Genomic DNA, 13,422 nt, shown 5'->3' on the forward strand with positions numbered 1-13,422 from the left:
AGGTGACGGTGGGAGAAATGTTGGTACCGAAGACAAAGAAGGTGAAGATGACGGTGGCCACGTAGACGGCACCACCCCTGTGTCCTTTGCCATGGAGGGTTGACTGATCTTGGGTACCTTCAATGACCTTGCTGGCGTACAAGGCATGTCCATGGACGGATTCTTGTGCTGACTCTTTCTACCACTAGACGGGTCATCATGCAGCCTTAACCTCTTACTCAAGGTGGTTCGCTGCGTCGGATGACCCTGCATAAGTGAAGCATGACTACATACCGAAGCCGAGTATGGGGCCTCACCGGCGTCTGAGCCTTCAGTGATGATCCCGGACGGTTTGGTTTACAAAGGTTTGGCGAATACTACAATCCTGTATTACGTGGTGTGGATGCAGGCAATATAGGCAATCCTGATGACGAACTACCATGAAGACTTTCTTTAATCCACAATGGGCACATGCCTTGAAAAGTAGCTCTTTCTCTTGGTCTCCACCAGGAGTAGGCCCAAAACGTCAGTCGACACCGGAGAGCGTAAATTCTAGGCGGCAATGAATTGCTCGCAGCAGCACTCGGCAACAAAACCGCCTCTGCTGTCAGGGGTGTAGACATGTCATTGAAGGATGTCATCAAAGTCGAAAAATGATATGAAATATAGGAGTTTACAAAAGTAATGGATGTAGAGAGATGTTTGAAGACTCTCAACACGAACTGCAATAAAAGATCTGAAGATGGCCGCTAGGGGTGGAACTAAGGGAGCTGTTCCAATTGGCTGTGGGCAGTTTGACCCAAAGTGACTATGCTAGAGCACAAAAGTGTCTGAAGGTTTCAGTTGAAGTTTAAACTGCTCTAGGTTACCTAGGATTCCCAGCCTGACTACAGTAAATATTCACAGCATGTGCATCTATGAAATATCCAATGATGGCAAACTGGTTTTAAATTTCAAAATTTTGTTTGTGATGTGAACAAGATCGTACGTGACTAAAAATGTCGAAAGAGGAATTACAAGCAGAGTAATTCGATTCAGCTTTACAAAATTGTTCAGAGTTGAAAGTCATGGATGCAAAACACTGTACATCAGCGTTGGTTCACAAAAACATTAAACTGGATGGTTACAAGGATACTTATGCAATAATGTTGACTTTTGTTTTCTATTAATTATTGCAATTATTCAACACTGCTTTTAAATAATGTATGAATGTATGCAAATACTTATAATTTTGCCCGAATGCCTTGAGAGAACTTTGATCTTGAACAGTTCATTTACCTGGGTAAGAGGTAAAGGTATCCATCCACCCTGTGAGGTATACGTAGCAGAATCAATCCAAAAGCTATCATTTGAGTCAGTATACTATTTAAAAACAAACAATGCTTTCGATAATTGATAAAGTAGGCACTGAATGGTTTGTAGCACAGAATTTTTGTCAGTTTAATTTAACTATTGAAGTTAATGTCTGTTCTATCCACTCATCTGAAGACATGCCTTTTGCTTGGTCTCGCCTCAAGAAAATGATTAGACGTCACTGAGGCCAATTTCAACCCGACTGGGCCGAGGACCTGACCAAAGGAGACTTTACAGTTCTACACATTCCTCACATCTTTGGGGACAGGTGGGGGGATACAAATCTAACAAGGCCATTCCTGTATCGATCTGTGAGTGGTGGGAGAGGAGGGAGCGGATGCCACACCCTCCCTCGCTGGATAACCTTTGAGATGCATTATACTGTAAAATACCAAATGTCAGTGTGCACTAGCAGATAACCAACAAGTGAGCGAATGATTTGTGTTGATGCTTTATAAGTTAAACTATCAAGCTGTGTTACGCATTCTTCCCAATTTGAAAAGTCAAGGCGATAACTTACCGGATACCAGCCACTGCCCAGTTGGTGAGACACTGATACAGCGCACCAGGTTGGTGTGCCCTCTGTAGACCTGCAGAAGAGATGAAGTAACAAGAAGTAAACAAATGAAGACATACATTTATTCATGAGTAATGTGTCATACATGCCCCCCGCCATGCAGACACTTGAAAACAATAAGGAGATTAAAAATATCCTTACTGAATGATACACATAGCATAAGAAGCTGCATTAAGGTTGGGAGAAAGAACTTAATCTGAACGTTCAATGTCAACTTGCTATACACCAGTTGACCTGACAAACGTCTAAGCAACTTGGATTGCGTGAATTAAATTTTTTTTAATCCAAGTAATATGGATACAAAAGGAAAAATTACCTTCATGGTGATTCTAGTACTCCTTGTCCTTGTTCTCCCGTTCAGAACAAATCAGGATGTGAATTGGCCAGAGTAAAAGCCAAGACCCCTCATGCTTTCTGGAACTAATTCTCTGCCATTTGGCAGAAGATTTTTAATCTCTTTCAACAATACTGGCTATGAACTTTGCTACTTCACAGAAGATGGTGGTGTAGATGGAATGTTTAAAGCAAAACATTCCTTGATGTGACAATCAACTTGCGGATGAGTGGAATATGGGTAAAGGCATAACTCATCTAAAGTTGATCGTAAAATTAATCTATGGTAAAATTACAACAGTGTACTGTAGTGACTTTTTAATGTCATTTTATTTTGGTATAATGTGGTTTATAATTTGTTAGGTTAATTTAACTGAGCACCTTGAAGCTGCTGTAAGGTGACATCTGGATTTACAAATAGAGGCATGAACCATCATTTCAGTCCAAGGAGTGAGGGAACCTTCCCCTAGAAAACGGACCCCCCACAACCCCTTCTTGAGGCAAACCTCTTGGTGTTGATGAAAGATGCAAAAAGACACACCTGTGGGGTTTCCCCAGGGGTAGAACAGCTGTTCTTCAACCCCTAGATGATGCTCCCCCTTGTGGTTCACTTGCTCCAGTCTGCTCAACCTGTCCGCCTTACCATTGTTCTCACCTGTGTAAGGGTGTCAGAGTAGGAGACTGACGCACAGGTGCCATATTTTTCGTTATAGACTTGTATTATGTTAAAATAAAACAAGAAACCCCTACATGACCCTTTGACTAAAAGGGGTTTCCTTTGCCTCAACCAAAATACTAAGCACTCTGTCAGGTGGTCCGCACAAAACAAGTTGTCCACCGTTGTGTGTCAAACCCCATTTCATTCCCTCAGATTCTAAGTCAAACTAAATAAAGCGATGATCTTCTTGATCCAGAAGAATGGCTTCCTTCTTCTGGGTGGTAAACCAAAGTTCACTTTCAAGTAATGGAAAAGGAAAAGGGTTCCAAAAACGTATAAACCAAACGTCCCAAAAGCTTTATTGGACTGGCACTCCACCAATGCACATGGGACAAGAAAGTCTTGAATCTTCACAGAGTTAGGCAGAGATGGTGCAGTGTCCCCTCAACCTTCCTTGGATTTCTCAATACTTTTCACAGGGCCAGGATGAACAACTTCCTTTTCCTGGCCTTTGTTGTACAATTCACAATGCCAGGGAGAATGACTCCCTTCTGCTGGTCTTTCTTGGACTTCTTACAATGCCAAGGAAATGGTTCCCTTCCCTGGGCTTCTCACACAATATTCACAAACATCAGGGTGAGCCAATTCCCTTCCCAGGCCTTTTCTCAGGTTCTTCCCAATGCCAAGAGAAGGGCACCCTTCTCTTGGCTTCTCTCATTGTTCACTAACACCAGGGGGAAAGACTCCCTTCCCCTGGCCCTTCTCTGGCTTTATTTTGTGTGTCCAGTCCGACCCACAGGCTCTCGTTGGGCAGACCTGGTGTGCTCCCCTGCCAGGTACTGCCATGAGGAAGATGTACTTTGGAGGAAGTTTTTCCCTTTTGCAGGCTCTCCTATACCTGGTTCACTACTTTGCAAGGTCCCAGACCCCCTTTATATTTCTCCACAAACTCTTAAACGGTTTCTCTTATGGGTGCATGTCCCAGACTTGATTTAATTTTGCTGATGGACTCGGTTCACTCTCCTGCCAAGTATTATTGTGCTGCTCAATAATATACCAAAGTTTATTTTCCTCCAGACCCTGTATTCTCAGCTTCTTTCTCCCTCTGGGATACCCACCACCTTCTCGGGGCCCCAGCGCCTTCCCGGCAACCTACGTACCTTGTCTTGTGGTCTGCAAGGGTTCCGGTTCTCCCTTGGTGCCTGCGGTCAGCTGCGGTGCTTCCCCGAACTTTGTGGTCTTTTTTTAGTCTGCGGCGGCTCTGCAGCGACATTGCTCCTTCGAGTAGGGCTTTTCTTTTCCACACTTCCTGCTTCTCAGAAAAGCCCGGACCTTTCCTTTCCTAGCTTGCAGAGCTGACCCTCTGCTCCGGACCAGCTCTGGACCATCTTGCTCCCACTTCGGGGCCCCAGTCTGCCTTCTTCCTCCTTTCTGGACTGTGCTGGCTCTCGCGGTTCATCCAGGGAGGGCTCGGCTCTATCGAGTCCCTCCTCAGATTTTATGCTTGCACTATGTCCATAGCGACTGGGATGTTTACTGTGGTTCTGCAGGGTGTTATTCAATGCTCTGCACATCTTTGTCCCAGTAAAAGTATGATCACTCCTTACTGGGTTTGCTGGATTCTTCCTCGTCCCAGTTTTCCAGCATACTATAGTCAAGTAGTCACTACTCTTCCTCGTCTCAGTGGTTCTCAGAAGGGTCGGACTACCTACTTTCCACAAGTTTATGGGTGTGTGGAGGATGAGTGTACTGTGCCCAGGCAATGAGTATGAGGGAGGTTGGAATGTTTTTTGAACAGTTTTCTCCCTGAAGAGTCGCCTGTAGGGATCCCTCCCCACGAGATGCTCCCGCAAAGTACCAAATATCGGGTAGCGGCCTCACTTCCATTACCTCATGGAAGGGCCCCCTACGGGAGAAGGGATGACAGCCGATGATTCGTCACACCAAATAGGTGAACTAATCTCAGCAGGATGTGGTTTATCCGAACCCACTCCCACATTTCCACTGCTAGGGCACTTAAGAGAAGGGATCTGGTGCCCCCAGGATTATTGTAAAACATGAAGGTGATGTCTATCCGAGCTATTAGCACCGTGCCAGAGATGATACGAAGAAAGGCTTTCAGGGCCAGGAAAATGGTTCGTAACAGCTGAATATTTATTTGGCTCTGGCTGACACAAGGCTGTTGTAAAGCCCTATAACGAGAAATCTGGAAGTGTGGGTCCTGTAAGGAAGGCAAGGTATCAACAGTAAGACAGGCACAAGTGACCACAGTTCAAGGGTGTTTAATGAACATCAATTGGGTTTGAAGACGCCGAACCCAAATCTAAAGCTAGGAGCAAGCTACAACCATCAAATATTAATGCAGTCCTAGTGGGGTCTTGTGAAAATAAGAGGGCCTATACTAATAAAACTATTGCCATTCCTTACCTCTACGTACAAACAGCGTGGGAAATAATGTTATGCAAAAGAAAAGTGTTCAAGAAATAGGCTTCCCTTCACCACGTTTACAGCACAGGACAAGGCAGCACACTGGAGTTTAGCACAGTCTCTGGCTTCTCTAGCACGAGGGTGCAGTTCAAAACTTCAACATCATGGTCGCCTGTGCCAAAGTCTCTTTGCCATTCATGGTCTCTTCTTTCAGACGGCCTGATGCAACAAACAAAGTTCCTTTCCTTTATGTATTTCACATATACACTATTTTCTTAGGCGATTTATTATTCACCTCGGATCCCCCTCCGCTGGGCTCAGATCCACTTTAGCACACTGTTCTCAGGATTTTCACTATCCAACTTTTCGGGTGACTCACGGTTCACTCTGGATCCTTCTCAGATCCACTTTGACACAAAATCTTCAAATCGGACTTCCTCTGCTGAGCTCGGACCAATTTATCACCTTTGCCATCAACTTGCTTTACTGTATCAACCAGTGGTCGAAGTGTACGAAAAGAAGTAGGGAACTATGTTCTCTGCTAGGCTCCACCCACTCCCCACAGACCCCATCACCACACCGCCTCCCACACACAATACAACCCCCCCAAAAACTGCAACTGCTGTTTAAGGGACCATTCAGTGCAGTGCACTGAAAGTGCAAGTTTCAACTTCTTCCTACACAGTTATTTTAAAACGAAACGGCTCCCAACCGCTCCTGCTCACTTCGACCTCTGGTATCAACATCCAATCGAAAGAACGTTACCAGTTGGTAAGTAACTTGTTCTTCGAATGGATTGTGTTCTCCAACATATTCCTCATCTTTGATAGACTCCCAAAGCAGTATTGCAGAATTTGGAGGAGGGCGTAGAATTTGAAATTGTCGGCATTTATAAGGCTGAATACAGTACCGCCTTACCAAAGGCAACATCCTGGGAGTGGGAAGCATCTAGACAGTAATACTAAATGTATGCAGTGAAGACCAAGTTGCTGCATCAAAGATTGATTTAATAGGAACACCCCTTTGAAGGACTGCCGAAGAGGCTATACCTCTGGTGGAATGAGCCCTCAAGCCTTCTGGAGGGTCCTTGCCTACCAATTTGTAACATTCTGAGATGCCAAGTATAATCCAGCTTGATAAGGTCTTTTTTGAAACAGCTTGACCCAATTGTCTTCCGTTATACCCAATAAAGAGTTGGCCATCCACTCTGAGCCTGGAGAACCTAGAAATATAAAAGCTTAAAGCTCTTTTAGGGTCCATCCAATGGAGCCTTTCCTCCTCTTTACCAGGATGCGGCGGGGGTAGAACGCCAGCAGAACAATTTTCTGATTCAGATGGAAATCAGATACAACTTTAGGTAGGAAGGAGGGTCTTACCTACAACACAACCTTGTCCTTGTGGAACACAGTATAGGGTGGCCTAGAAGAAAGTGCCTGCAACTCGCTCACTCTACGTGCAGATGTTAATGTAACCAATAATATGGGTTTAAAGGTTAACAGCCTCAATGGGCATGTGTGCAAGGGCTCGAATGGGGCACACATTAAAAACTTTAGAACCAAATTAAGGTCCCAAACTGGTACTTGAAAAGAAAAAGTTGGGAACACATTTGTGAGCCCTTTTAAGAATTGAATCACCAAGGGAATTTTAAATAGGAGCATTCTCCCGAGGAGCGCTTGAAGATGGAAAGCGCTGCCAGATAACCTTTAATGGTCCCAACATTGAGACCTTTATGTGCCAAAATAAGAGGAAAGATACCCCCTCTGGAATTGAACATAGAAAAGGATCAACATTCTTCTCTCTCCACTAGTTGCAAAACTTGTTCCAACAGCAACGGTACAGAGACTTAGTTGCTGGCCGCCTTGCCAAAAGCAACACCTCCATGACGTCATCCGGAGGGACCCAATCCTTGCATCTCAGCCTTTCAGAAACCAAGCGTGAAGTTTGAGGGTGTTGACTTCTGGATGGAGAACCTGGCCCTCCCTTTGTGAGAGAAGATTCTCTCTCTGCGGAAGACGGATCGGAGGACAGATGACATGTCTAGAAGGTTTGGGTACGACGTTCTCCTGGCCCAATGAGGGGCAATTAGGATCATGCAGCTTCAGAACCGTCTCAACCTCCTTATTACTGGAGGAATAACAGGGATCGGAGGGAACACGTATAGTAGTGGGAAGTCCCAATCCACCACAACCGCGTCTCCTACAGCTCCTCTCTGAGGAAATTCCCTTGAGCAGTACCTTTCACACTTCCGGTCGCAAACAGGTCTACTTGAGGGGTTCCCCAAAGGGCGAAGATCTCTTGAAGGACTTCCTGAGCTAGTTGCCACTCGTGGGACACTACACCCTGCCTGCTCACAGCGTCCGCCGTTGTGTTTTCCTCCTTGGCTAGGTGAACTGCCGATAAGGAGATTCCTTCCTGAATTACCCAGTACCAGAGCTGCATTGTCTCTGCACAGTGGTAGTGACCCTACACCTCCTCTTTTGTTGAGGTAATGCATGGCCACTGTGTTGTCCGTCATTATCAGGACATTCTTTCCCCGTACAGAGGGCAGTAAGGCCTATAGTGCTAGTCCGATTGCCCTCAGCTCCAAAAGGGTGATGTGTAGTTTGGACTGTGATGGAGACCAACGACCGCTGACTGTCAGATCGTTGGTGTGGGCTCACCATGCCGTAAGTGAAGAGACCGTCACTACTGTAATCCCGGCCATGGTTGCCAAAAATGTTCTCCTTTCAGAATATTGTCCTCGCAGGCCCACCACAGGAGATCCTGAGCGACCCTGCTTGGAACCTGGAGCAGGTCCGTCATCCTTCCTGAGAAGTGTGACCATTGAGTTCTCAGAGCCCATTGAATGGATCTCATTCTTAGGCAGGCCTCTGGCACCATAAAAATGCAGGATGCCATGAGGCCAAGCAACCTCAAGAAATTGTAGGCTGGAAGATTTTGGGCACTTTGAAATATGGAACCCATCTGAGGAATGTCTTGAGCCCTCGCCTTGGGTGGCGAGCTCTTTCCCAAGGATGTGTCCAATACAGCACTGATGTATTGGAGCCGTTGGGAAGGTGTCATCTGTGACTTCTTTAAATTGAGGGAGAAGCCCCGTCTGTGAAGAGTGTGGCAGGTGACCTTGAGATGATCCAGGGCTTGCTCGGGAGAGCGTGCCCTGATCCGCCAATCATCCAAGTAAGGGTAAACATGAATCCCCCCCCCCCCCTGTCCTGAGATACGCTGCCACCACTACCATCAGTTTGGTGAAGACCCTCGGGCGGAGGTCAACTGGAATGGCAGGACTCGACACTGATCGTGCGAGCCGCCAACGGCGAATCTCAGGTATTTTCTGTGCTTGAGATGGAATGGCACATGAAATTAAGCATCCTGAAGGTCGAATGACACCAACCAATCCTGAAGTTGGAGGGCCTGAAGGATCTGAGAAAGAGTAACCATCTTGAACTTTTCCTTCCTGAGGAACTTGTTCAAGTATCTCAAGTCTAAGATGGGTCTCAGTCCTCCTTCTTTCTTGGAGATCAAAAAATATGGTTAATACCAACCCTTGTTCCTCTCCGCTCCAGGTACCAGTTCTATAGCACCTTTCTCTAGCAGGGTTAATATTTCCTGCACAAGGAGTGGATCTGGAATCCTCAAAGAGTGTTTCCCCAGTGGATTGTTGTGAATCTGCGTTAAGAATGGAAGGCAGTAACCCTGGGCTATTGTTTCCAGAGCCCAGGCATCTTAAGTAATGTCTCGCCATTCTTGCAGATGTTGCCCCCCACTGGTGTTTTGTGATGCAAGCTTTTAAAGCGTTTTTGAGGCGGTTGCTGCAGCTGCTGATGGCAAAGACGCTGTAGCTGGAGCTGGCTTTGCACTTTTACCCCGTCCACCAAGAGGGATTTTCCTTTGGCCTCTGACTGGCCATTCCTCTCGCCTTTCCATATGAGGAATAGTAACGATGGGATCGTCTCATCCAAGATTGTCCATCTGCAGTGTCCAATCCAGACTGAAGGGATTCTTGGATGGCTTCCTTTCCATTTCCAACGATGGCTAGGAAACCCTCCCTTTTCTCCCCTTCTGGTATGTGCTCTGCCACCATGGAGATGCACTCCCACACAGAGTGTATGAGAACTCGGCTAAGGCACAAGTGGAGTTGGCAACTTTAAAGCCATACTACCAGCTGAAAATACCTTGCGTGCCCATCCGTCCACATGCTTGTCGTCCCTATCCGGAGGGATGGTAGTGTACGCCGCCTTGTTAGCTGTGGCTGCCTGGACCACCAGACTCAGGAGTGGGGTGTTTGGACAGATAGCCGGGGTCGCTAATGAAAGGGCAGGATTTTCTAGTGAGGGATTTATCCACAGCAGGGATAGAATCCTGGGATTCCCAATTCTTGGCCGCCCTATTTTGTAAGGCCACATGGAAGGTTAAAACTGGGTCTATAGGTGGACCTTGGTCTAGAATGTCTAAGATCATCCTGAATAAACTGAGCTGGTGGTTTGGCCCAGCCTAAATACTATACCACTTTTGACATTATGTGTCGATAAGAAGAGTCAGCGTGTTTGCCTGGCTCTGGTTTGCCAAACTCAGTCTCTGGCGATGTATCCACACCACTGGCATTGTGCAGTTTGTCAATAAGTTCTTTCATTCTACTTTCTACAGAGATTAGAACACTCTGGTACATTAGGAGAACCAAACACCAGACCAAAAGGAACCTCCTCTTCCTCAGATCTTTCTTCTTCAAATATTGAAGACGAGGATTTAAAATACTCCTTCCTGGGTAAAGGAGTTTAAGGTTTTTCAGGAGATGGCAGTTTTGAGGAAGGCTTTGATTTTGTAGCTTTTTCTTTTGCTGCAAAATGCTCAGAGGGCTAGGCTGAAACCTTAGAAATCTTGGGCAGCAGTTGTTTTGGGGTCGACAAGGGCATCGATGTAAACGGCGCTGATGGCGTTGAGGCCTCGACAACCACCTTCAAAGATTGAGCGCTCGTCACGACTCGAATGACTCATCGGAGACCTCGAAGGTACTCAATGGGTTTTTCTTCGATCACCCAGGCTAGAGGGCATGCAAGTGTCTGAACGGGAACTCTCTCGACCGGCTTCTGTAGAAGGCACGGACAGAAGCTTGGCCTTCTGAAACACTTAAAGCATTTTTCGGCGAAATGTCTCCCAATCTGTAGAAGAATGCTTGGTGGGACACCTACACTTCCTGGGGGATTCGTCTGACGAAGAAGGCGACCGGTGGTGTCGCTTCTTCGATAGCTTCTCCGAAGACTATGAGTGGCGGGAGCCACTTCGGGATCTCAATCTCTTTTCCCGACTTCTGCGTCGAGGAGAATGAACTCCGGACTAGACGGTCGAGGATCGGTCGGTTTTGGTTTTACGACCCTCCTGTAATTTCCCCATCCTCTTTCGCAGGGCTTTACCCGTCATCGTCTGACACTTCGAGCAGGCCTCCATGTCGTGGCCTTCTCCCAAACACCACAGGTGCGATCGATGCAGGTCTGTGATCGACATTTTTTAACTGCATTTCTTGCACTTCTTGAAACCCGAGCGAGGGGTAGTCGGGGTTGATGATGAAGACATCGACTTTCTGTTGAAGAACGAACTACGTAGTAGAAATATACTAACTAGGTGCGCCGAGTCTCAGAAGCAACACGTTCTGCAGAAAAACGGAACTGAGGCCAACGGGCGCGGCGTGTGCCACTTGTACACCCAAGGACATCACCTTCGACTGAGGCCTTCAAGGGACATCGACTCAACGCCATCGACGCATGGCGGCCTATGCCGAGAATTCTTTTTCCGACGCTGCCACAGCTGGACACAAAGATGAGGAATACGTTGGAGGACAATCCATTCGAAGTATAAATTACAAAAAGGACACGTGAAAGTACAATGAAGAAAACAAAAAGATCACTGCTGTGCAGGCATCTGATCAAGTTTGCACAGAAAAGGGTCTGGTAGGCATTACCGGGAGGTGGTGCTCACATGCATGGGGGCAACGCATGCATGGGGGCAACGCCCCACACAGATATGCTGGATCATGCTGAAATGAATACATATTTTAAGGACTTTGCTGTGCGAAAAGTCTCTAGTGCCATCCCAATAGGATGGTGTCTCATTCTGGAGGGGAAAGGACGGGATGGAGGAGTACTGTTCTTTTTCTTCGCAATAGCCAATTCAGAAGAGTAGATTTGCTCCATCGTGTATACTGTGTGGTTTTAAAGCCTGTGGTAGTTTGGAAATCGGACTTGCTGAAAAATGACAATATGGCAGCAGCCAACCCCGCATTGTATGTCTGACTTGGCCTTATATATTTGAATGTCAGGAGGAAGTCTTAAGGTAGACATGCCTACTCATGCACACTGCTTTGCCAACAGCGAGCAGTTGTGTCTGATAGACCCTTATGGACTTAGCGCTGCTGTAAGGCAGCTTTCTTGCCATCAGAGCCACTAGTAAAATTCTTCTTGGGCATCCCAGTTCTGAATGTTGTTGGCCTCTAAAACAGTGGCAGAATGTATGTGTCAAAAGAAATGGAGTGCATTTAGGTAACTTCCTACACAGGTATTCCTAGGTCTCAACATCTAACAGAGGGCAGATCTAACAGAGGGCAGGTTCTATAATGGACCTTTCCCTTTGATCATGGGAAAAACAACTGAGCAGCAAATGTCCCCATAAAACAACAGGCTAATACTTGGGGTGTAATATTTTGTGTTCAAGGATTTGGAAATTATGGTACTGTAGGAGGTTCCCAAGAGACGCCAGCCAGTATTGAGTGCCAAGGCCTCCCCATCCTGATTAACTTTGAGGCAAAGAGCACCAAAAAAATGAGTCTAAAAAGATATTCTGGATGACTGCTTAAGTGAGTCTTTCCAAACATGTCGAATTCTGACATGGAAAGACCAAAAATAACATTGTCCTCCATGTTTGATACCACTGGCGATGTGGAAGAATCCCGGAGTGGTGAGTGTTAAGGAGCTGGATCTCTGTATAATGATACACACTACAAACGAGAGGCCTTGCACCCTGCATGTTGAGGAACAAGGGAGCAGTAAGGTCCTAAGCAGTTTAAGGAAGTAGGTCTTCGAGAGAAAAAGGATGAATGAGACGATTAGGTCCTGCAGGAAAACCAAAACGCTCTTGTGGAGGGACTGTGAAATAATCCGATGGGTTGAAAGAAGAATCACCTTCTGTATCCGAAATATCAATGGTCTCTAAAGGAAGGGCCCTTCACCACTAGACACTGTGCAAGTGTCGATGCCCTTCATGCGTGGTGTGCTTTGATGTGCACTCACTGATGAAGCTGGGCATCAAGCCCAGTGCCGAATATACTCAGCTGTCTTACTGGTGATGTTTTAGAATGAGGATCAGAAGAGTCACTGGGTTTTGCAGTTTGTTGGTGGCAAACTATCTGACCTCAGTGGTACTATGAACCTGGAGGGAGACAGACTCAACTGCTCAAAGATGCAAGTTGGACTACCTTCTTGGAGGATTTTGTGGTCCACAGTAACCTTTCCGTGTATCAAGGATGCAGCCCTCCTATGGCTTTGTGTCCATATTCTTGTCAGGGGTCAAAAGGTCAGCCGGTACCGCAGGGTAAACCGAACATCTGAGTTTTTCCAAGAGGAATTTGCAGATGCAAACCCCCAACACCCAGAGGGATCTCAAATGGGCAGTAGGGCGTCAATTGGCACCAAAGGGGGTAACTTCACAATTGGTAACACATGGTCTTGAATATCCCCCTACTGGTAGAATTCGTGATCTCCTGTCCTTTCACAAAATCCAAAGCAAGCTGTGGTCCTGGATCATCTTCAGCATGGAGGTTAAACGTGTTCTCACGAACCCTGAACTCCCAGACAGCAATAACAGGAACTCAATATATACATTTATGAGATTACACAGGTTATCTGAATGCACTGCTTGGAGCAGGTAGTCACCAGCATGCAATATTAGCCACTTAAATTGAAAAACAGACTCCTTTGAGGAAGGGAAACCACAAAATAAGAAGATTGCCCAAAAAAAGGAGGCACTCAGAGAAGCTTTCATATGTAATGCGTAACTGAAGAGTATATACAAGATAAGCTGTATGGTGTGCACTTTTGAAAAATAGGCC

At 46.3% G+C, this 13,422-nt stretch overlaps 1 protein-coding gene across 1 annotated transcript in view; it reads right to left on the minus strand.

The window, feature by feature from the left end:
- BOP1 (BOP1 ribosomal biogenesis factor) overlaps window positions 1-13,422 on the minus strand; it is a 696,945-nt gene that overhangs the window by 109,387 nt on the left and 574,136 nt on the right. The window contains exon 10 of the mRNA XM_069621900.1: window positions 1,853-1,922. Within this exon, the coding sequence (XP_069478001.1) occupies window positions 1,853-1,922 (70 nt within the window). The remainder of the gene's footprint in view (window positions 1-1,852; window positions 1,923-13,422) is intronic.

This window comes from Ambystoma mexicanum, chromosome 5q (assembly GCF_040938575.1).
Source record: "Ambystoma mexicanum isolate Mex_15411 chromosome 5q, UKY_AmexF1_1, whole genome shotgun sequence".
NCBI lineage: Eukaryota > Metazoa > Chordata > Amphibia > Caudata > Ambystomatidae > Ambystoma > Ambystoma mexicanum.